The sequence below is a fragment of the Nannospalax galili genome, unplaced genomic scaffold (assembly GCF_000622305.1).
Source record: "Nannospalax galili isolate Female #2095 unplaced genomic scaffold, S.galili_v1.0 scaffold547, whole genome shotgun sequence".
Taxonomy (NCBI): Eukaryota; Metazoa; Chordata; class Mammalia; order Rodentia; family Spalacidae; genus Nannospalax; species Nannospalax galili.
The window spans coordinates 751,076-774,807 of record NW_008355824.1 but is presented as its reverse complement, the minus strand read 5'-3'; the positions used below and the strand labels follow the sequence as shown (position 1 = coordinate 774,807).

General features: G+C 34.6%; 1 protein-coding gene across 1 annotated transcript in view; it reads right to left on the bottom strand.

Moving 5' to 3' along the window:
- Positions 1 to 23,732, bottom strand: part of Uba6 (ubiquitin like modifier activating enzyme 6) — a 102,883-nt gene that overhangs the window by 24,212 nt on the left and 54,939 nt on the right. Inside the window, exons 13-26 of the mRNA XM_008853825.3 lie at positions 22,737 to 22,803; positions 16,804 to 16,947; positions 14,731 to 14,798; positions 13,032 to 13,110; positions 12,142 to 12,222; positions 11,047 to 11,124; positions 10,241 to 10,422; positions 8,490 to 8,595; positions 6,280 to 6,369; positions 6,102 to 6,182; positions 5,128 to 5,256; positions 3,191 to 3,242; positions 3,018 to 3,081; positions 1,783 to 1,852 (exon numbers count right to left, since the gene is read on the bottom strand). Of these exons, the coding sequence (XP_008852047.1) occupies positions 1,783 to 1,852; positions 3,018 to 3,081; positions 3,191 to 3,242; positions 5,128 to 5,256; positions 6,102 to 6,182; positions 6,280 to 6,369; positions 8,490 to 8,595; positions 10,241 to 10,422; positions 11,047 to 11,124; positions 12,142 to 12,222; positions 13,032 to 13,110; positions 14,731 to 14,798; positions 16,804 to 16,947; positions 22,737 to 22,803 (1,291 nt within the window). The remainder of the gene's footprint in view (positions 1 to 1,782; positions 1,853 to 3,017; positions 3,082 to 3,190; positions 3,243 to 5,127; positions 5,257 to 6,101; positions 6,183 to 6,279; positions 6,370 to 8,489; positions 8,596 to 10,240; positions 10,423 to 11,046; positions 11,125 to 12,141; positions 12,223 to 13,031; positions 13,111 to 14,730; positions 14,799 to 16,803; positions 16,948 to 22,736; positions 22,804 to 23,732) is intronic.

The window sequence follows — 23,732 nt, the reverse complement described above, 5'->3', positions numbered from 1 at the left end:
TGTAAGACATTTAACTACTGGAGACTGACTGCTACTGTATGAGGGAGAGTATGCCTTACATACGATCTCTAGATGGGCTGACTAGACGTCAGTGAATGAATTTACACTGAAGGGCATCTGGGTACAAATGCTTGACTGGGTAGGACTTAACATGTATGGCAGAATACAAGGGGTCTGGTGGGGGGATGGGGAGACATGGATGTGGGGAGAAGGTCTAAATTTGATTTAGAACTGTTCTATGAAATTACAAAAGATCAATAAAGAAACTTTTTAAATGTTAATATTATTTACTTCCCAAAGTTGTTCTAAGTATTAAATGAGAATATATTTTAAAACTTTGCAAAATCCTATGCAAATAATGTAATTTATTTACTTTGTGCTTTTGTGATAAGATGCAGCTAAGTGAACCCAATTTCTGGATAGTTCTCTTCATGGCTAAGCAACAATCAGATGTTAACAGAGTTTAGGAATTTTCAATTGTGAATTTTCATGGTTTGTCAAACATAAACTATAAGCACTTAAACTGTATTGCTCCTTTCATTTTATTTTACTTGTTCTAAGGAGTATAGAGAACAATGAATTTAGCTAAGACTGGCTTCCAATGAATCCTTCTTGCATAAGGAACTCAATTTTTATAGTGTGTGCAGAGTGGGTAATAAGCACAGAAATATGTAATTGCTTAAGAAATATTTTTTTTCAACTTCAGCTTCAAAATAATGTGAAGAGCCAAATTATGTTATTTTAAATGGCCTTAGTTGGGTAAAACTTTCAGTAATCAGGAAATGGAAACACAGCTATAGAAAAGGGAAAATGAATTCTTAGAGGCATTGGAACTTAAACCCTATCATTTCTCTTTAAACTATAATGAAGACAAAGACGATTATTGAGCTATGATTATTATGATATTGTATAGTATTTTATATGCAATTAGATGCACTTTGTTATTAGATGTTTGAATATAGGTATTAATTAGGTTTTCTTTTTCATAATTAAGAAATAAATGGCATGCGTCTAAACTGGGGAAAAAAAAAGTAACAATCTCTACAAAGTTATTTTTTAATTGCTGAGAGGGCTCATTTTAAGTTAACTAGGATAACAGAAGTAGGTAAAGAGGTTATAAATATTTAAAACACTTTAATTTCTTAATTTTTATTTTATGTGTATGAATGTTTTGCCAGCATGTAAGTGCACCATGTGTGTGCAATGCCTGCAGAGGCTACAAGAGGGCACTGGGTCTCCTGGATCTGGAGTCAGGGACAGTTTTTGGCCCCACAAGGTGCCGGGATGTAAACCCAGGTCCTCTACAAGAGCAGCCAGTGCTCTTAAGCCCTGAGTTATCTCTTCAGCCCCAGGTTATAAATACTTTTTATTACTGAAATATGATTACTCCTCACAAATATTTTAATATTTAAATTCAGAAAGAAAAATTAATTTTTTTCTGTTTATTAGATTGCAACAAATGGGCAGCTTCTGCAACCTGGAATGGGCAATAACACAACAAAATAAAACTTTTTTTTAAGTTAAAGAAAGAATGATTCTAGCTGGGTGTGATGGCACATACCTATAATCTTAGCATTTGGGGAGTGGAAGCAGGAGGACCAAGAACTTAAAGTGAGCCTTAAGTACATAGTGAGTTTGAGACCAGCCTTGACTATGTGAGACCATGTTACAAACGAACAAACTAAAGAATGATTCCTACAATTTAAAACACATTTTGATTCAATAACTGCTTAATTTAAACCTGGTTTTGTTTCACTTCCTAGAGCTTAAAGAGCAACTTACCTTTTCTGAAACTGGAATGCAATATACCGCAGCATACAGTTTTGCAGCATTCTGAAGAAAACTGAGGTGCCTTTTGAAATGAAAAAAAAATACAGCACTCTGAATGGACAATTTAGTAAAGATAATAAGCAATAAACTAGAAAATATAGCCTTTATTTTAACACTTAAAGAAAATTATTCACAGAGTTTTTGTTACAGGATTACTTTTTACTTTTTTTTTTTTTGGTCTTTTTGAGACAGGGTCTCCCTGAAGCCCCAGCTGTCCCGGAACTCACTATGTAGACCAGGATGGCCTTGAACTCACAGAGATCCACCTGCCTCTGCCTCCCAAGTGTACTTTTTACTTTTTTAAAAGTTAAGATAGTAAGGCTGGGTGTGGTGGCAACAGGCCTTCAATCCCAGCACTCAAGAGGCAGATGCAGGAGGCTCGCTGTGAGATGGAGGCCAGTCTGGACTACATAGTGAGCTACAGGCCAGCTAGAGCTACAGGGGAACTCTCAGAAAATCAAACAACAAAAAAAAGTTATGATAGTGAAATTCTTCTCTAGACTAAAACACTGTAGAGTATCAAAAGTTTATCAAGAACACTAATATCTAGGTAGTCACCAGGAATACTGTGAAGAAAGGACCAGCATTTCCAAGAGGTAGAACAGTTAGAAAAGTAGAAGAAAATTCAATTTAATTCACAAGACAATAAACACCAGGCATTAATGAGTCTACGTTAGGTTTAAACCAAGTTTAAAGTTTGTTTAAAAATAAAAATGGTTATGTCTCACTGGAAAGGCAGTCTGGGATAATGTGACTAGAGACCTAAAGCGTGCAACATGGGAAAAATAAGCAAGGTGAGTGAAGACAAGCTTAAATAGTGTACGCATCCAGGTAATCATGTAAAGACAAACTCCTGTGAAAGTTTGTTATTAATTCAGTGAGACAGTAATAACTGCTTGTTCCATATAAGTAAAGTGTCTTAGCTTTATTGAAAACAATTACTGTAATTTTACTTTCTTCTGGAAAAGAGTTGAGGTTGGCTGGTTTCTACAGAGGAGTAGATATTATAAATAATGAAGCTGTTAGCATGTAAGTAAATGGATTAACACTTGTGTAGGAAGAATGCGGCTGCCTCTGTTGACTAGAAGGACTTGTTAACTTGGATTAAAAGCGATCTAATAATTTATATTAAAGATCGAAAGTGTACAGTTAAGACATTTACAGTTAAAATATTTGGATGTACTTACAAAGGTTCATTTAAATCAAATTTTATTGGTGAAGGTGGCCTTTTTGGTGACTGCCAAAACAAACCTGGCAAAAAGATACAATGTATTTCTTTCAATATATACATACATAGATTTCAACCATAAGCTGACTTATATAAGTTACATTACAGTTTCTTCTGAACACTTATACTTACTGCCATCTTTTAATCGTGTATCAAGAGGAAAACAGTGAAGAAGCTGAAGAGCCTAAAGTGAAGAAAAAAAAAGATAGAAATCCAATACTTGATGTTATCTACAGAAAATAATTTAAAATGACATTAAAAATACGCTTTGTTCATACTTGTGAAGGTCTCATTAAACAAAAATGAAAACAAACAAACCAAAAAACTTTAGGGTTGGGCCTGGTGGTACACACCTTTAATTCCAGCACTCACTAGTAACAAGGCCAGTCAGGTTTACATAGTGAGTTTCTGGCCAGCTGGGGCTACAGGGAGACCTGTCTCAAAAGAACAACAACAAAAAAACTCCAAAACACAAAAACCTCTGAAAGATATCCCAGTCTGTCACCCATGAATTTAGGTTGTGTTTTTTGCTGTCCTACTGCCCATACTATTATAGCTTTTTTACAGCAAACATGAATATAGACTACTTCATTCCTTTTATATAAACGGTGTATTTTAAACAACCTTTTGCTTTCTTTCAATGAGTTAGTCCTTACAACAAATAATTAGCAAGGAGTCTACTACATTATTTTCTCTACATTTCTATGGCTGATTTTTCTTTTCCTGTAATAAAAAAAATCAAATGGAAACAGAATAGGGCTGGTGAAATGGCTTGAGGTGAGATGCTTGTCACCAAGCCTGAGGACCTGAGTTCAGTACCTGTCCCCCACATGATGGAAGGAGAGACCTGATTCCCATCAGTTGTCTTCTGACCTCACACAAGTGCTGTTTCATGCACTTACCCACCTCCCACCCAACAAATAAAAAATGAAAGAAAAAACCAAAAAAAAAAAAAAAAACCAACCAACAAAAAAAAAAAAAAAAAAAAAAAAACAAAAAAAAAAAAAAAAAACCAACCAACCAAACCACTAACAACAAAAACGACAACAGAGGACACAAACAAGAGTTAAAATTCTGAAATAAAGAGGCCACTGATAATTATCATAAAAATAGGGACAGTAATAAGGAAAGAAGTCATGTAGGAAGTGAAAACAGAGGTGCAATCAAAAGACTTTTTTTTTTTTGTCATTTTGAAGCAGGTTCTCGCTGTAGCCCCAGCTGTCCTGCCTCTGCTTCCCAAGTGCTGGGACTACAGGCAAAGACTTTTTTTAAGGCATGAATTTATTTATAAAGCAAGAGTTTACAAAAGGGAGAGAATAAAGACAGTATAGGATACAACACAATAACTATGTAATTGTAAACAAGAGTAAGTATTAGGGTTATGTGCCATCATCTATTCTAAATGCTTTATGTGTATTAGCGTATTCAATCTCTACTACTATGTACTCTGTATGTATTAATTTATTATCTTCAATTTACAGACAAGCAAACATATACAAAATGTGTTCATGAGCTACTGTTAGAAAAGGCAAAATTCCAACATTTCTGACTGAATAATCTCCTATTTTCTCAGGCTCTTGCTTCTATTCTGAACAAACTTCTTTTTATTTTTGGTCTTTTTGAGATAGGGTCTCCCTGTAGCCCAGCTAGCCTGGCACTCGCTATATAGACCAGGCTGACCTTGAGATCCACCTGCCTCTGCCTCCCAGTGCTGGGATCAAAGGCATGCACGGCCATGCCTGGCCTTTGAACAAACTTATTTATAGAGTACAGATAAAATTAATGCATTCCTTACTACTTAGAGAGAAAAGCTATCCAAAATCCAACTTTGTATACAGGATCAGTTCAATGCATAACTGATAAGCCAAGCCAGTAAATGGAAATTAAATGCTTTAATTAGTAACATTCAAAGAGAAAATAGTTGTATGTCTAGCCTTTACTCTCAGTTAATTTATCACTTATTTCAGAAAACGTTGGTGAAAGAAACAGACATTTTAGGTCAGTGATATTAGTAATAATAAATAAGACAAGGATAGACCTTTGCTTAACGTCTCAGAATGTATACTTACCTTATGGTTAAAATATTTTTCAAATTTTAATCTTGCTAATTCTACACACTGGAACCAATTTCTAGGTCTTCTGCTAAGTAGCTTAATAACTTGAAAACAGCCTTCTAAACTCTGTCCACTTTGTATCTTCTAGAATGAAAAAAACAACAAAAAACAAAAGTAAAATACTTCCAGCTACACATACACTCACACATGCACATGCACGCACAACAAACACTTCCAAAGTATTAGTCAACGCCTGAAACACCAGGTCATGTAATTAATACTTTTATTATTATTTTCAGCTAAAACTATCTCTGTTTTCCTTGTCTTGGTTCTTTCATGTCTTTTTTCAGGAGAGGAATGAGAGTACTGCCTACATGTATGTAAGTGGACCCATGCTGGGCAAGGCCCATGGAGGTCAGAAGAGGGTGTTGGATTCCTTGGAACTGGAGTTGTTTGCTGCTATGCAGGTGCTGGAATTTTAACTGGGGTCCTTCTGTAACAGTAGTCAGTGCTCTTAAACACTGAACCACCTCTCCAGCCCCTAGTTATGAAGTTTCTTAACTCACAAGATACCTTCAGTTTTCCTAGATGTTACTAAGTACCACATAGATGCTTCATATAGGGAGTCCCAAGTAACAGATAATAGGAAGTTGACCTTTTTAGTGATACAGGATTAAGAAATGCAAGGGAATATCTTTGGAGTTGATCTTATTATGAGAGCAAAAAGATTAATTATCTACTCACGATTATTTTCACTTTAATGTTTCCTCAGAGTTTACCAAGCCTTTTTATTATCTATTACTCTTCTAGCACTATTATCATATCCTTGTAAGATTAAACCACATAAACTGTTATGGAGGCCAACTGTACTCAAAATGACCATTTTGCTGTTTATTCATAAAGTAAACTTTATTACTTTTAGGCAACTGGAAAATAAGATTAACATTGACATAAAGTACTAGGTCTGTATTAAATGCATTTACTTTTACCTGTAAGACATCTTCTGCAGATGGATAGGTTTGCCAAAATTTGTTAAACAATGAAGGCTTGTGGGAAAAGGAACTTTCAAACTGTAAGAAATAAAGGGGTTAAAGTAGTATGTTTGGAAATTGCAATATCTTTTTTTTGTAATTCAAAGAAAATAATGTCCTTGAAAAGAACTTTTACCTTGTCTCTTGCCCACTGGATAGTATGTTCAATAGCAGCTGGAAAGGATTTTAGAGTACAAAATGGTATTTCCTCTTCTGGGGGGTCCCGCTATTGTAAGATAGGACAATAAGGTAATACCAAATATTTGGTTGAATTTTGAGTTTTGACTAATTCAAAAATAAATTCAAACCATGTATTTTACATCTGCCATTTTAAGGCAAGAAAAGGAAAACTTAATTCCTTTAACATTTAACCTATTTGTTAATAGTACTATAATAAACATGAATCTTATTATGACTTATCATTTGGGCACTGGTGTAATTTGACATATAGTCCTAATGGCAGACCACCATACATTATTTATTCTTTTCTCCAAAAACTCAGGTGTCACAAAAAATTTTATAACACTACTACTCACTACCCTGGAAAATGATTCAAGAATCCTTATTGTAAGTGCTCAGTGCACCATGAATCTACATGCCGAAAAACATTTTGGAATAGATGCCTGGTAGTTTCCTACAGAAAGTATATATTAAAGAAAATGAGAAATTTCTAAGTTGTCTCTCTAGATGAAGAAGCGCCAAAGAATTCCTCATCTATTAGTGGGTTTGTTCAGTCTAGGCTTTCTGTTCTATAGAATGAAAAATGACGGAATTCATTTTTTTTTTACTTAAAAGACTTCAATTTTAATTGGCTGATTTATGAACTACCACTAAATTTTTGTAATTCAGTAAGGAAACCAGAGGAAAATTAAATTCTGTTTTATATAAATTTGAGATTAAAAAAAAAAAGCATAGGCGGTTTAGGAAACATGGAGAATCGAGGGGACTTTTAGAATTTTATAATATTCCCCACTTGAAAATCTTCCAATGAAATCTAGTGTTATCATAATTTCTTCCTTATTTAACCTCCTAACTAAACATCAGTTTAGTCTATTAAAGTATAGTCACTATATGTGTCAACATATTTCATGAGAGGACATAGGGAAAATAATGAATCACAGAAAATTTTTAAAAATTACCAAAGCAAAAATACCCATTAAATAAAGGGTTACTGCTAAAAAAAAATCATAGTCTTTGAATTATTTTACTTGAGTTGCTCAGTTTTAAGTTATAAAGCTAGCAATTACTTCTAAGATCAGTAGTTTTAACTTCGGCAGCGTCAAGAGAATCATTATGGAGGTTAAAATGCTACATTTCACCATCTACATAAAATATATATACTCATACAGTTTGGTTTCACCTAAGAAGAACCCGACTGTGCAGCTAGGTTCTAGGTAGAGCACCAAGGTTTGCATTTCTATCAGGTTTCACAAGTATTTCTAACAATTCATGCTAGGGGCTTAAATTCCTAGAGAGAATAAACCAGAAATGAATACGCAGTGACTATACTTGATTTCTTTATAGGCCACCTAATGTCTAACACAATAAAACCCAAAGACCAGCAAATGAATATAATTTTAAGTTTTTGGTGATACTTCTGTTCTCAATCTAAAAGTTTAATTGCTCTTAACAAGCTATCTTAAGCTCTAAGGTTGTTAGAAAAGTAAACAGCTGTGGAAATAGTAAGGCATAGTAGTCCATAAAGAACATAAAATTCTGATGATTTTTAAAAAAGCATTCAGGGCCTGGGGAAAATGGCCCAGTCAGTATAATATTTGCTGTGTAAGTATGAAGATTTTATTTAATCTTTAGCATCCACACATAAGTTAGGTACAGCACATGCTTGTAAATCTCAGTGCTGGGAAACAGCAGGATCCCTAGTGTTTATTGGCTAGCCAGTTTAGTTAAATCTGTGAATTCCAGGATTCAGTGAGAAAACACTTGAGAAAGATGCTTGACAATGAACTTTGGCCTCCACACACATACACGTACCCACACAAACATGCACATGAACATATATATAAAACATATGTTCAGATTTGGGTGTGGTGGCACACTCAGGAGGCACAGGGATGCAAATCTTTGTGAGATGGAGACTAGCCTGGTGTAGTGAGTTCCAGGCCAGCCATGGCTACAGGGAAACCCTGTCTCAAAAAACCCCCACCCGCAAAAAAAAAAAAAAGTTCAAAAAATTTAAAAATACAGAATGCACATGCATATGCATTAATCTAAGAGGCAGAGCAAAAACTAAGGTTAAGAAAGCTAAGTCAAATTTATTGATTCATTGATGAAGACAAAAATTTATGAGCTATAAAGACAGGCATTTACTTCAAAATACTGACTTACGTGACTATTATAAGATTCAGTCAAGTGAGGCACAATAATTTCAGTGTGTCCCTTTGTGCCCATTGTTCCAGAATCTAAAAGAGGCCGAAGATTTGCTAAGCAACGACTGTTTGAAAACACAAACATGATTAGTAACAAGTAAACAAAGGATATCCCCTACTTTCTCTTTGACATTTCACATACTGAGCATTTCCTGAATACAGTACCTTAGGAATTGTTACATGACCCGCTGGACATTTCTACTTCCTGCCCTACCACACCGACAAAATTTGTTGTTCAACATGCAATTTTTGTTTCTCCCTTATACTACTACCACCAAATCCTGGGGTTTGTTAACTGAGTTTCCAGCTTAATTATTAACTATTTTATTCTTGCTTCTCTTGTCTTCTATTTTTTGATTACTTTCTGAATGTAAGTTCTACCACACTATGTCTTCTCAAGCTGTTCTTATCCCAAACAATATTAACTAAGAACTATCACTGCTCATGTTCTACCCACTTTAATTTCTTGGGATTTCTTACTTAAGATTTTCTTGTTTTTCAGGTTGGCCAGATGGCTCAGTAGGCAAAAGTGTCTGTTGCCAAGACAGAAAAATGGAGTCTAATCCCAGAGGCCTACTTGGTGGAGCATGAGAACTGACTCCCATAAGCTATCCTCTGACTTCCACACACATGCCAATATATGTGTGCTCCCTCTTCCAATTCGTACACACACACACAAAAATGTAATAAATTATTAAATAATTTCTTTTTCTTGGTGGCTGGAGAGATGGCTCAGCGGTTAAGAGCACTTACTGCTCTTGAAGAAGACCCAGGTTTTGTTTCTAGAATCCACATGTCAGCTCACAACCACCTATAACTCCAGTTCAAGGGGATCCAATTCCCTCTTCTGTTCTCTGAGGGCACCAGGTCTGTACATGTGGCACATACGAACAGGTAGGTATATACTCATACATATAAAAATAAATCTTACTTTTCTTTCCTCTGCTCAAAATTAGTCTTCTCACTCACTGCTCAACTTGTAAGTGTTCCCTGTTTATGTATGTGTTCTAGTATCCTAACATTAAGTACTAATACAATAATATAAAAAAGTCTACATAAGGTATATACATTTTCAGTCATCCATTCATAGACTGATTTCATAAATCACATGAAATGAAATTATGTGATTGGCACTAAAGAAAAAGTGGTGGAAAATAAATGGTCTCTGGCTCAAAGACTTACTGAAGAAACAAACATTAAGTAAGCATATATGTCAATAAAAGTAAGTGCCACGAAGGTAAAAGTATTGAGAAAGGTAGATTCAGAGATTAAAGAACGTCTGTTTCAAGAAAGAGATTTAGGATGAAACAGAAAGGCTGAGAGAACAACTTAACCTAAAGAACAGGCAGATACATTTGGAGCCAGAAATTTTGGGAGGAGGAGAAGAAATACAACTTCCTAAGGCCAAAAAATGATTCAAGTAAAAAGAGTTAAAGTCTTGTAATACCTCAAAATACATACATATAAGCCTACAAGGAATAAAGAGAGCCAGGGTAGACCAAGTACATTTAAAACTGGAGCAGTGGATGAGAATAGGTACTGTGTGAAAAACATTTAGGTTGCTACCAAGTTTGAATTTTTCTAAGTAGAATGGGACATTATTAGCACACTAGAGTTTGAGTACTATTAAAATAGGAACACAAAGAATAATCAGAAAAGTTTTCAAAAAGTTTTCAAAAAGTGAGAGTGGAATACAAAAGTAGAACATACCTGTCCACATATCTCCTGGCTTCCACATTATCTAGTGCTGTAATAATGATATCTTGCTTAGTGTAAAATTCATCATTATAAATGGTCTCAGTGGCTGGACAAACTTTGTTCAGGTGTGCATCTATCTTTAACTGAGGATTTATTTTCAGAGTTGCATCAGCGGCAGTATAGCTTTTAGGTTTCTAAACAAGTAACAAATAAAAAAACAAGGACTAAATGTTAGACAGAAAGGAAGAACTATGATTGAATCCATATTATAATCACTTGTTTTATATATATGAATGAAGTATCAACACAGTCATGAGACTAACCCAAATAATCTATACATTGTCTTTTTTTTTTTGGTTATTTTGGGACCAGGTCTCCCTGTAGCCCCAGTTGGTCTGGAACTCACTAGGTAGACCAAGCTGGCCTTGAACTCAAGAGATCTGCCTGCCTCTTCCTCCTGAGTGCTGGGATTAAAGGTGTGCACCACCACCCCAGCAAGAACAAGTATCTTTTACAACAAAGGAGGATATTAATCAAAAGTAGCAAATAAATTCTAAATATTAAACCATACTTGTTTTATATTAAAACAAAAAGAAAAAGTATGGCACAAGTTTGTGATTTGTTAAAACTTCAAATTAGCTTGTTTCAATATACTTACTTTTATATTTCCCCCATTTGTTCTTCTCATTATGTAATAATCTTGAAAGTTCTAACAAAGAATAGTGGTGATCTAATGACTATTTTTAATCAATTTATGAACAGAAAATACTTCTTTTTGTGAAACAGATGCCTTAAATTTGAAGACAACAGTGACATACTTGTATATGATGAGGGCGAAACAGGAACTGTCTATTTAGGTTCGATTTTTCTATCAGGTCAGGATCTGTAACTGTAACCTAGTATCAAGAGAAGAATAAAATAAATCACTGTTTTCATTTCTCAGTATGACGGCAACAATACTCTCAAATTATTCTGGTTATAAAAGTCATTAAAAAAATCTTTCAAAATGGTTACCAATACTATATTACTATGGTTATATTTAATTATAATTAATGTTTAGCATATGAGTACCCCAAAGAAGATAATTAGATAACTAACTTTATACCTCTTCTTCAAAACTTTCTTAAATATAGAGGTTGAAAATATCCCTGTTAACTTTCAGAACTATGCGATTAGTCACAGAGGAGCTATCTCTTTCTGAATTTCAACATTTATCCTTTTTACATTAAAAAATTTTTATTATCGTGTATGATGTATGTGTATGTGCATAAGTCTGAGTGGGTGCACATGTGTTACGCATTCAGTGTGGAGGTTCTCTCCTTCCATTACATGTTTCTAAGGAATCAAACTCAGACCATTGGGCTTGTCATCTCTCATGTTAAGATTTATTCAACAGTGTAACAAAACAGTAATATTATGTTTTCCAGTTTGCAAAGCCCTTTCACATTTGATCTTGACAGTGATACTAAATGGAAGAAAGGACAGATTTTAGTTTCACAGAAATTGAGACAGAAAAGAACTAAAGAGTAGAAAAAGTTATTTATCACTTAAAAAATGATAAGGTAATCAGAGTTTTCCAGTTCCTAGTTTAATGACCTATCTGAAAAATAAGTCTATATAGTTGAACACAGTTTAAATATAAACATTTAAAAAATATTTTATTATTTTTATTTTATGTGCATGAATGTACTGCCTGCATGTATGTAAGTGTACTAGGTTGTGTAATGCCTGAGGATGTTAGAGGATGATGTCGGATCCCCTGGAACTGTAGTTATCAATGGTTGTTAGCTGCCATGCGGGTGCTGGGAATGGAACCTGAGTCCTCTGCAAAAGCAGCCAATGCTCTTTACTGCTGAATCATCTCTCTAGCCCCAGAAATATAAACATTTAATTCTTAAAGGTTTATATCTTACCAATCCCTTCTCTTTGCTTGTACCAACACCTAGTAGAGCAAAATTTTTCAACATTTCACAGCCTATGGCTCCACATCCTACCTATGGAAGAGAAAAATGATTGTCAGACTTAATAAAACTACTTAGAACAACTTAATACTAATTTTCTTCAAATGCTTAAAATATTAAACAAATATTTTAAAAATGATCATTTGTGATTCATTTGTGATAGATTTTACTTTTACAGGTTTATAATGCTTTGTAAAAAATACAACAAATAAGGAAAACACAGTATTTGCAATATCTTTTTTAAAAGGAGGACATCTGAAAATTTCAAACTAAAGCTGAACACTGAGTTCAGTTCTTAAAGAGGATAGAAAATTACAACTAAAAAACTAGTACTAGATAATAATGAAAAACAATCTTTACGTTTAGGCATTTCACAAAACTCATTTGATTGGCCAGAAGTATTTTTAAGAGTTTTAAGTAAAACAGGCTCATCTGAAGCCTACCTATAACAGGTTCCATATACATGCAAAAGCTCAGCTACAGTTGCTAACCTCTAAAATATCACTTTACAAAAATGATCACTATCACACACAGTATATTCATCACATCAGTATTTTCAAGATTGGCTAATAATAAAAGAAAATGTTCTTGTGGAAAATTTCTCTGGAAATAGTATAAGACATTTAAGAAAGAATACATTTACTTATTCCTTAACTTAGAGAAGAAAAACAATTTTTATGGACTTATAGAAAACCATTTAATATCAAAAGCTATCATTATTTATATTTTATTTCAAAATGCACAAATTCCCTAGATTATGAATTGACTCCAATTTACTCTAATAAACTGATCTTCATAACAGTTTGAATATACAATTTATTCCCATTATTATTCATACTTACTAAAAAGACATTCAAATTGTGTAGCTTCTGACACAATGTATCTCCAATGCAAGCTCGTAAGGCATCATACCTATCTCCTCTGAAGAAACATACAATAAAAAGTTTCATTATTGTTAATACCAATTTAATATTGTGCTCTAAAACAGAATATACTTAAAGAGTTTTCCCCAAACCATCAGGTGAATTGCCTTTTTAGAAAAAGACCCCACCAATGTCCACTTGACTTTTTAAGTTAAATGACAAGTCAAGATGACTTTATAGTAGCGCCTCACTCCCACCCCAGGAAATACATTCCAAGATCATCATCAGTGGGTGCCTGAAACATTAAATGACACTAATATCTATGCAAATTTAAATTTGCCATATATATACATATATACAGTCATGACATTTCATCTTAATTAAGCATTTACCATACACTGTGGTGCTAACTTTGCAGGTTGAGGCACAAAGAAAAAACTAGCACAAATTTCTTTTTCTCTTCTTTCTAATTTTATGCGTAAAATTTTATTTTTTAAAAATTTGGTTTTAGTTATTTCTTATTTGTTTTACTGAGTTTCCACTATGTCTTGAATGTATTTCTGCCCCCTCCCCCAAGTAGAACTAGTACCAGGGGCCACACAGAACTTTTTGTTTTCTTAGATTCAAAATTTTCACCCAGAGATTACTTTCTACTTTCTTCTTTTTGGTATACTGCTACCACTAGCATTATTACTACTGAGTTTGGGGACACACTGTTAAGTAAAATAAGGGTCAGTTTGAATGTAAGCAACTGTGATATCCACAGAGATGGTCTCTAAATGATAACAGGGCAGACAAAAGGATGATTCATGTCCCAGGAAGGACAGTGTGAGATGCCATCATACTACACAAAACTACATGTGATTTAAAACTTATCAACTGTAGGGACTAGAGAGATAGCTCAGCAGTGATGAGAGTTTAGAGCTCTTCCAGAGGACCCAGGATCAGTTCCCAGCACCCACACAGTGGTGCACAACTGCCTGTAACTCAAGAGTTCCGGGGGATCCAACGGCCTCTTCTGGCCTCTGTGGGCTCCTATACTCATGTGGTGTACATAAGCTCACATAGGCGTACACAAAAATAAAAATAAAAGGGATTTCTTATGTAAATTTTTATAAATTTTCAATTGTTTATTTCTACAATTTCCTATTTTGTATTTTTGACATTTTTAGGTACCTAAAATCTCAGAAAGTGAAATAAAGATGAGGAGGGATTACTATATTCTAGAAAGAAATAAAATTCTAATACTATGATTTAAAAAAAAATTCTAGGAGACTGGGACTTAGACTTATTAATACATTTAAATTGAAGGAAGAACTCTGGATTATGTATTTTTCAGGGATAAAGAAATCGTTAAAGTTCAAACTGATTCTGAAAAAGATTTATGGCCCCAATAGGTAAAGAGTAATTTATATAAAATTGCATATAGCAATCTTTTCCATTAATATCATGACATTCTAAATGCTAATCATTCTTACAGTATTCAATTTAAAACTTTATATTCAGTATATACAGAGTGATAAAGAGACATGTTATTATAATATTTAACCCTAAAGAAGAAATAACTGCAAAAGAAAAAGTTAAGAGGAAAGATACCATGCATGCTTGCCTAAAAATGCTAAATCTTTGCCTCTTAAAGAGATACTACTAGAAAAAGCAACTCAATTTTCAGTATTACCGTGGGAGAAACTCTTTACATTCAGGATTGCGTAGGAACTCGACAATATCTGCTCCTTCGAGATACAACTTAAAGTAGAAGATTAAAAACGATTTACTACGTATAAAATTTAAATAAATCACTAAGAAAAGCAGCTCTTGTTATTTAATAGTAATCACAGGAAAAGATAATAAAATGGCAATTGAGTATAAATATTAGAAAAACTGTTTATAATAGTTTATATTTTCTCAGGATGGAGAGATGGTTCAGCAGTTAAGAACACTGGTTGTTCTTGCAGAAGACTCGGGTTCGAATCCCAACACCCACATGGTAGCTAACAACTGTCTGTAACTCCAGTTGCAGGGGATCCGACAGCCTCTTCTGACCTCCACGGGCACTGCACAACACAGGTGCACTTACCTAGATGCAGGCAATACACGCATACACATAAAATAAAAAATAAATAAAAAATTTTTTAAAAGTTTATATTTTCTCATGAAAAATGGTAAAACCTCAAAGAACTGTCAAAAGGTATATTATTTAATTCATGTCACTTATCCATTCCAAACATCATTTTTTCTCATCTTAACAAGAAATTTTACCTCAAAATCTGCTTTTCATAACTACATAAAAACTTCATAGGTTCCATTCAATTTCAGTTACATTTGAAAAAGCAATTTGATTAGGCTTTGAGCAGCAAGCACCTAGTCTATATTTATTTTCCAACTTGGATATAGTATATGGTATCTTTAACTACATATATTACAGAGGAAAGGATCCAGGAAGGCAATTTTAGCATATTTAATATCAAATAAATTAGTTTAAATTAATAAAAAACGTAACCTTGTCTTACTCTTATTTTCATTTAAATAACTTATGTAAATTTAAACATGATCAAATAATTAAATTTATAATGTAGAATCTATGTTAATAACATAATTCATTTGTATTTGACATGATGCTGTTAGCTATAACTAAATCAAATTTCTAAAAATCAACTTGTCATTTATATTAATTTAGCAGAAGAATAGCATTATGTTGGGTGCAATGAATGCTATACTCAAACTCAGTAGTAGGAAGGATCAGAACAATGTGTCCTTTGAGACACGCTGTCAAGTTTTTTTCACCTTCTGGTAACAGGTGAAATTCCATCTAGTTAAATTCCATCTAGTAATGTTTTTATTTTACATAGTCCTAAAACCTGTTATCATTCCCATTGTAAAATATATAATAACCATCTGGAGTTACGAAGGGTTGCTAGCCACCACGTGGGTACTGAGTCCTCTGCAAGAGCAGTCAGTCCTCTTAACTGCTGAACCATCTCTCCAGCCCCATATATTTTTATATATTGACATCTATATGTATATATATGACTGCTATATATGAACTGTAACTCCAGTTCCAAGGAATGTGATGCCCTCTTCTGACCTCTACAGGCATTAAATGAAATGGATGCACTTATACTCATCCAGGCAATATACTCATATACATAAAATAAATATAATAAATAAAATATTTTTTAAAAAGACAGTACAATAAATTGGGAGGGGGGCAGTGAGGGGAAGTATGGATAGGGGAGGGGATCTAAACACCACTAAACTATACTATATGAAAATTGTAAAAATTCAGTTAAAAAATGAAAAAAAAGGAAAAAAAACCTTGTATTATTCTTATGTCCTCCATCTTTAGATGTTTATATTTAGGAAGGAAAAGTGAAGACTCATGATGACATTTTGGATGCTAATCATTCTTATGACGGCCAATTTAAAACATAGTAGAGTAGTAAGTTCAAGAGTCCTGAGAACCCAAGAATGCTAAGCCAACAGTACTAGGGAATGACTATAGCACAGTAAATTAAATCCTTTATTCTCACATGGTAGGAAACATTTGGGAGAGTAACTGGGTTATAGCTCAACAGTCAAAATATATAATTTTATTAATTTCAAATGAAGAATTAAGTTTATGAATTTCAATGACAGAATTAAGTTACTTGCCTCTCCTTTTTTAACATATTAATATAATATACAACACATTCATTTTATGGGTGAGCACTCAACCTTAAATGTAAAGAAATAGGAAAATAAAAAAACTAACCCACTGGCACAAAGGAGAAAACTTCCCTGTCACAGCTTTTAATACTTCTTGGCTGGCAACACCCCCTACTGCTGCAGCAAGTGGGGGTAAAAAGCCTTGAGCAGTCCAAGAGAGCCAGTGTACAATGTCAGTATTGACTTCAGGCTGAAAGATAAACCATGGGGAACAGCGATATTAACAATATTCACACAATACCCATCAAATTTTAATGACTAAATATCTGTATTAGAATTTCTGAAAAATACAACACAACCCCTAAACTATTGTTTCCCTAAATAAAAATATCTTAATCTTATGAAAGACACTCATTTGCATATCACCTTAAGCAGTATTTCTTTCTACTAGTCTCTGCTCAATTTTTCCCTTTTTGACAAGTCTGTTAGTCATTCAGAATGAACATGAAAATTTACAATATACAGCTTTTGTTAAAGTCAATGCTACAATGTTAGCCATATTTGGAAATAACCTGAATTTTCAAAACAATGAAACTATAGAAAAATTGAACCTAGAAAAGTGAAAGGAAGCATAAAATCATACACAAAAAGTAACTTAAAAAAGGGTGAGGTGATACTTAGAGATACTTAGCACTTTCCTGCAGTTCTGAGTCTGACATACAACATCAGGGGTACGGTTATAGAGTCTGGCATGGAAGGGCATAGAAGTACAGTAAATGCAGACATTAGAGATCAGGTGAAATCCAGAAATTGAACTTTAGATATGGAAAAGAAGCAACAGATCCTATCAGTAGATTAACTAGACAGAGGAAAATCTTGTCAGGTGAGTATCAACAAGAAGAGAAAAGGAAAGTCCAGATGAACACAGCCACATAATCTAGAACTGCAAAAATTTAGCCTAAGACCAAAGATCTGAGACTCAGGTAGCAAGCAGACACAGAATGGGCCCTGAGCTTGCTCCCTGGGGCAATGGTAGTAAATCATCGTAACAAAGGTCTCACCTTTCAAACCTTTTGACCAGGGAGAGCAAAAGTCTCACATTAAAAAAACTAATCAACCAACCAAACAAAAACTTTCCAAGCTCTAACGACCTCCCACATACACTGACTAAATAAGTGACCACTCTGAGATCAGTACTGGCCCAGGAAACTGGCTGGGACTTGGAATGGATACACAGATGCAAGTTTGTGTGACAGAAGTTCAGCCTGCACTGCAGAAGGAAGCAGACCGGCACAGTTGGAAGGCTGGACATGAAAGATCCTCTGTCCAGGCCAGGTTTCATTCCACCAGCACAGAATGTTTTGGTATGGTGTTTTCTACACTCTTGGAGCCCTAGAGGCACTGGGTAGAAATGCAGCTGTTGCTTGGGCATTTCTCATGCTGGTACCTGTGCTGGCAGCACACCTCTGATATGAGGTAAACAACCAACCAGGAGTTCCTCATCCATATAAAAGCAGAAAGGTTTATGTCCTAACAGCTGTACATTTTATAAATCATAAAATATATGCAGAAACAAGAACCTTCCAAGGCCTGAGAAAAAAATTTTTTCCTTTTTTTTTTGTCTTTTTGAGATAGGGTCTCCTTGTAGCCTCAGCTGACCTGGAACTCACTGTGAAGATCAGGCTGGCCTCAAACTCATAGAGATCCACCTGCCTCTGCCTCCTGAGTGCTGGAATTAAAGGCGTAAGCCACCACGCCCGGCTGAGAAAAAAAATTTTTTTAAAAAGCATTTCATGACCTCTTAGTATTCAGAAGATAGTTTAAAAGAATCCTAAACACAGAAAACAAACATAGTTCCAAATATAAGAGCACAGGGAAGAATAAATTTCCTAAGAGTAATAAATGGGAACTAAAAAAAGAAACATGTTCAACTTGGTAAATCAGCAAACTCTGAAAATGAGTGAGAAAGAAAAGAACTAAGTAATCAATCAGTAAAAAAACCAACAAAATTACATGAATTAGAACATCTCTCAGTAGTAAGCCCAAGTATAAATGAAAAGTCAAAGAAAGAGTAGGCAACTGGATGAAAAACAAGATCCAGTTGCTTAATGTTTGCAAGAATCATGCCTTACTTGGCAAGACACACAGACACAAGGATGGAAAATGTTGCAAATTAATCCAAAACAAGCTAGTAGCTATACTCATGACAAAACAGAGAGCAAATAAAAAAAAAAATAAGTCAAGAAGGTTACTACATACTATTAAAAGGAAAATAGATCCAGAAAATAAAATTATTGTACATATATATGCACCAAATTTTGCACTTTTAATGAACAAACCACTAAGGGGCGTAAAGGGACAAATAAGTCAAGATAAAGTGGTGGAGATCTTAATACTACACGCTCATCAACAGTTATCTAGGAAAAAAAAAATCAAAAAAGAAAACTCAGAATTAAACTGAGCCTTAGACCAAACAGACTTTTATAAAACATTCCACCTAACAGCTATGGGATACACATACTTATTTTATTAGCCCCATTCAATTGATCACAATTTGGCCATCAAACAACTCTAAAAGAAACAATAACAACAAAAAAATCTGAAATAATTTTATCTTACTAGATCACAATGGATCAATAATAGCATTCAACAGCAAGAGAAACTATAGAAATCATATAAGCACACAGAAGACTGACATTACAGTATTGACCATCAGTGGGTCATGAATGAAATTGGGGATTGGAAATTGGAGATTGGGGAGAATTAAATTTTCCCAGGATCAAATAAAAATAAAAATACCATTTATCAGAAACATTGGGACACAGAAAAGGCAGGCATTTTGTTATTTGCTTTACTTAAAAATTATTTTTATTATGAGCAAATATTCATTGTATAAAATGATGGAAGTCATTATGATAGCAGAGGCAGTTATAAACTTCCTTCTTACATTAAAAAATAAGAGACAGCAAATAGTCTTCCCAGCTGATGGTTTAGGAAGTAAGAAATAACCAAAGTCAAATATAATATTAGAAATAATCAAGATCAGAGCTGAAATAAATGAAATGGAAATCTAAAAAATAACGAAACAGAAGAGTTGATTCTTTGAAAGGCTAAAAAAGACTGACGCACACCACAGCATACTCCACTGGTACAGTAGTGGCACTTTTGTCTTGTGGGCAATCAACAGCTACCTAATTTGACTAAAAGCCCACTCAAAGGGAGAAAATTCATGTGTGGTACTGTAACATGACTTAATACACATGGCCAGAGTGGTCATAGATCTTAGAGAAAACCCCCAAATTCACACATCGCTAGACTAACGTGATTTCTTACTATGTGCAAAATATGTATCCTTATATTTACAGACAAATATTGCAGTCACCACTCATCAAAGACACCCACTTTGTAGCAGAGACTAATACCAAGTACCACAACTGGTCACATACGGACATTGTTTATGAATTTCCCAGGCCTAAGCAACACATCTGCAATGCAACCTCTATACCTAAGGCTCATAGAACTTAGAACAGGGATAAAGAAGAGGACACTAAGGAATCAGTTCTCAATAATGAAGCTCCCCCATGCAGTGGAGGGCCAGAAACACAAAAGGTCACAAATGAACAAAGTGTAGAAATCAAGAGTCTGCTAAATAATGGTCCTTGGACAGGACTCCTTTATTAAACTTCATTCACCCAAGGCTAGGGACCATTGAAGAAGAGGGAGTGGAGAGATTGTAAGAGCCAGGGAAGATGGGCATGACCATATGGAAACAAGAGTCTTAGAAGCTCCTGGGAACCTGCTCATATGATTCTAGGGCATGACCATATGGAAACAAGAGTCTTACAAGCTCCCGGGAACCTGCTCACATGATTCTATGGCACAGGTGTCAGCATACACAAGTCCCATGCAAACTCAGGCAGACAGTAACCCAGCATAGAACTGGGAAAATGAACAGCAGAACTCAATCTTATCCAAAGGAATGTTAGCAGCTGAGTGCTACTAGATGAAGAAGAGTTGACCTTCATAAAACAAGGCACTCTAGATAGGCTGACTAGGCTCAGTGGATGGACTTGCACTGGGGAATGGCTGGGGGTTCTGACAACACAGTAGGCAGTAACAGGGATGACAGAGTATATGGGCTCCAGTGGGGGTATGGGAGAGTGCCATTGGGATGGGGGTATAAAGATGATTATTTGGGATGTTCTATATGAAACACATACACACACACAAATATCAATTAAAAAAAAAAAGATTGACACGCTAGTAAGCTAACCATAAAAAGGAAGGAGAGGAGGATGGAAAGAAGGAAGCCGAGGGAAGGAAGAAGCCCAGATCAATTAAACTTGAGATGCAAGTGAGTTCTTACAACAGAAACTACTGAAATGCATAATAGAGAATATTTTTAAAAAATATACTGACAATTTGGGCCTGGAATGATGGCTCAGCAGTTAAGAGCACGACTGCTTTTGCAGAGGACCCAGGTTTGATTTCCAACACCCACAAAGCAGCTAACAATTGTCCATAACTCCAGTTCCAGGGGATCTGACGCCCTCTTCTGACCTCCATGGGTATTGTATGACATGGATGCACCTACCTACATGCAGGCAATACACTCATATACATAAAATAAAAATAACAAGGGACCAGAGAGATGGCTCAGTTGTTAAGAGCACTGGCTGCTCTTTCAGAGGACCCGGGTTCGATTCCCAGCACCGACATGACAGCTAGCAATTGTCCTTAACTCTAGTTCTAGGGGATCTAATGCCTTCTTCTGACCTCCGCAGACACTGCATAACATGGGTGCACTTACATACATGCAGGCAATACATGTATATACATAAAATAAATTTTAAAATATACCAACAATTTAGAAAATCCAAAAGAAGTAAATTTCTGTACATCTATGACTTATCAAAACTGAACCAACAGGATATTAAAAAAAAAAATCTAAATAGACCTTTAATGAGCAGAGAGAATAAAGCACAAGTAGACTCTCCTAACAAAGCAAAGACCAGGACCAGATCTTTAAGGAAATTACAAATCTACCAAATTAGAAAACTTTTAGAAAAACAGAAGAGCTCTGTGACCCTGAGTTAAAAAAAAAATTCATGCCTAGGGATGTAGCTTAGTGGTAGATACTTGCTTAGTATGCATAAGTCCCAGGCTAGATTTCAACACTGCAAAACGGAAAAGTAAAATTTGTAGAAAAAATGGGGCATAAACCATGAGGGAAAAAAGATAAATATAAGATAATTAAAAAATATATATTTGATAAAAGACTCATCAAAATATAAAAATACATATAAAGCACTCCTAATCATTAGGAAAATAGGATAGCTAATAAGAAATAGGCAAAGATCTCAAAACCCATTTTATCTAAAGTACAAATGGCACATAGGAACATAAATATATGCTCAGATTCATGGTCATTAGTGAAATGCAGATCAAACCTACCATAAGATACATTTACAAATAGTAATATGGTTACCATCAGAGAGGAAACAGTTTTGAAGAGCTAAGTGCAACTGAAGCTCATGTAGCCCTTGTGGGGAAGACAAGAGTACAGCTGCTTTGAAAAACATTTTGGCAATTTCTTAGAAAATTAAACACATTTTACATTTATAATATGAATTTGTAATATTATTTCTAGATATTTTGGGAGAGAAATGAAAATACATGTTCACACAAAAAAGAAAGAAAATACATGTTCACACCAAAATCCAAATTATAAGTATTTGTAGTTTTATTCACAGAACAATACTAATATAACACCAATAGCAGCAAACAGTAAGTATTACATTTCACATGGTATTCTAAGTGCTTTACAAAATAAAATTATTTAATGTACACAACAATCTTGTGAGGTGAGCTAACCTAATTTTATAGATAAAACAAACTAAAGTAGAACAATATAAAAAAACTCATTTACTGTTATAGACTCTGTAAGTAGCAAGGTAAGATTCGAATGTAGGAAAATATTAATATGCAGAACATTTATGTTATAAATGAATATTAAGTTGACCATAACTTTATATTTACCTTCTCTTTCAAGGTTTCACTTATAGATATTGCCAGTTTCAATAGCTCATCTGAATCTTGTTGGCATCTACGATTTGAAACAAAACACCTCAAGTTCAGACTCCAGAGTATGAACCATTACCCAGCTGTGAATCCTGCATGTTTTAACAACTGGCCTGGCAAGACATGACCTCTGGTGAAATAGTGGCACAAATATCATAAGAGTAACCAATCATTTTCTAATTAGATTTAAGGTCCATTTCTTAAGATGGAGCCCATACTTGACATTGATATTAGACCTAGTAACAAGTGGTTAGACAGGCCACAGGCCATAGGGGAAAGTCCAATACTAGTATTCTGCTAGATTAAGACACAGTATTAAAGCAACTCCTAAAGACTTGCTATACCCATCAATTAATACATCTCTCAATTCTCACCAGAGAAGTTTCTTTATGTAACAGATGGTGATTAACACAGAAACCCACAACTGACCAATGTGCAGAGAATAAGACTGCAGAGTGATTATTCCTGAATTGGACACCTGTATCAAACTGCTGCCTTCAAAAGCTTACAGATCATTGTGGAAGAGGTGGGAGAAAGATTCTAAGAGCAAGAGGTGGTAAATGACCACAAGGAAACAGAGTTTTCCAAACAGCTAGGAAGTTAGTCAAATGAATTCATTTCAATGGTGACAACATACATAAGTCCCACATAAGTTCAAATGAGACAAAATCCCACACTGACTGGGGAAGTGGATAAAAAATCTCAACCCTACCTCAGGATCTACTGGAAACTGATGGCCACTGGGAAGGGGAGTCAGTCTCTTTTAAGGATGTGACTCTTGGTAGGTTAACCAGGCTCCAGTGGATGGATCCATACTGAAGACATTTGGGGGCACAAATCTGACTATGATAGGCCTTAATACATATGATAGAGTACATGAAATCCAGTGAGGGGTCTATAAGAAAGGTGCTGATAGGGGGGGAAGTCAATGATAAAAAAACATGGTATAAAAAC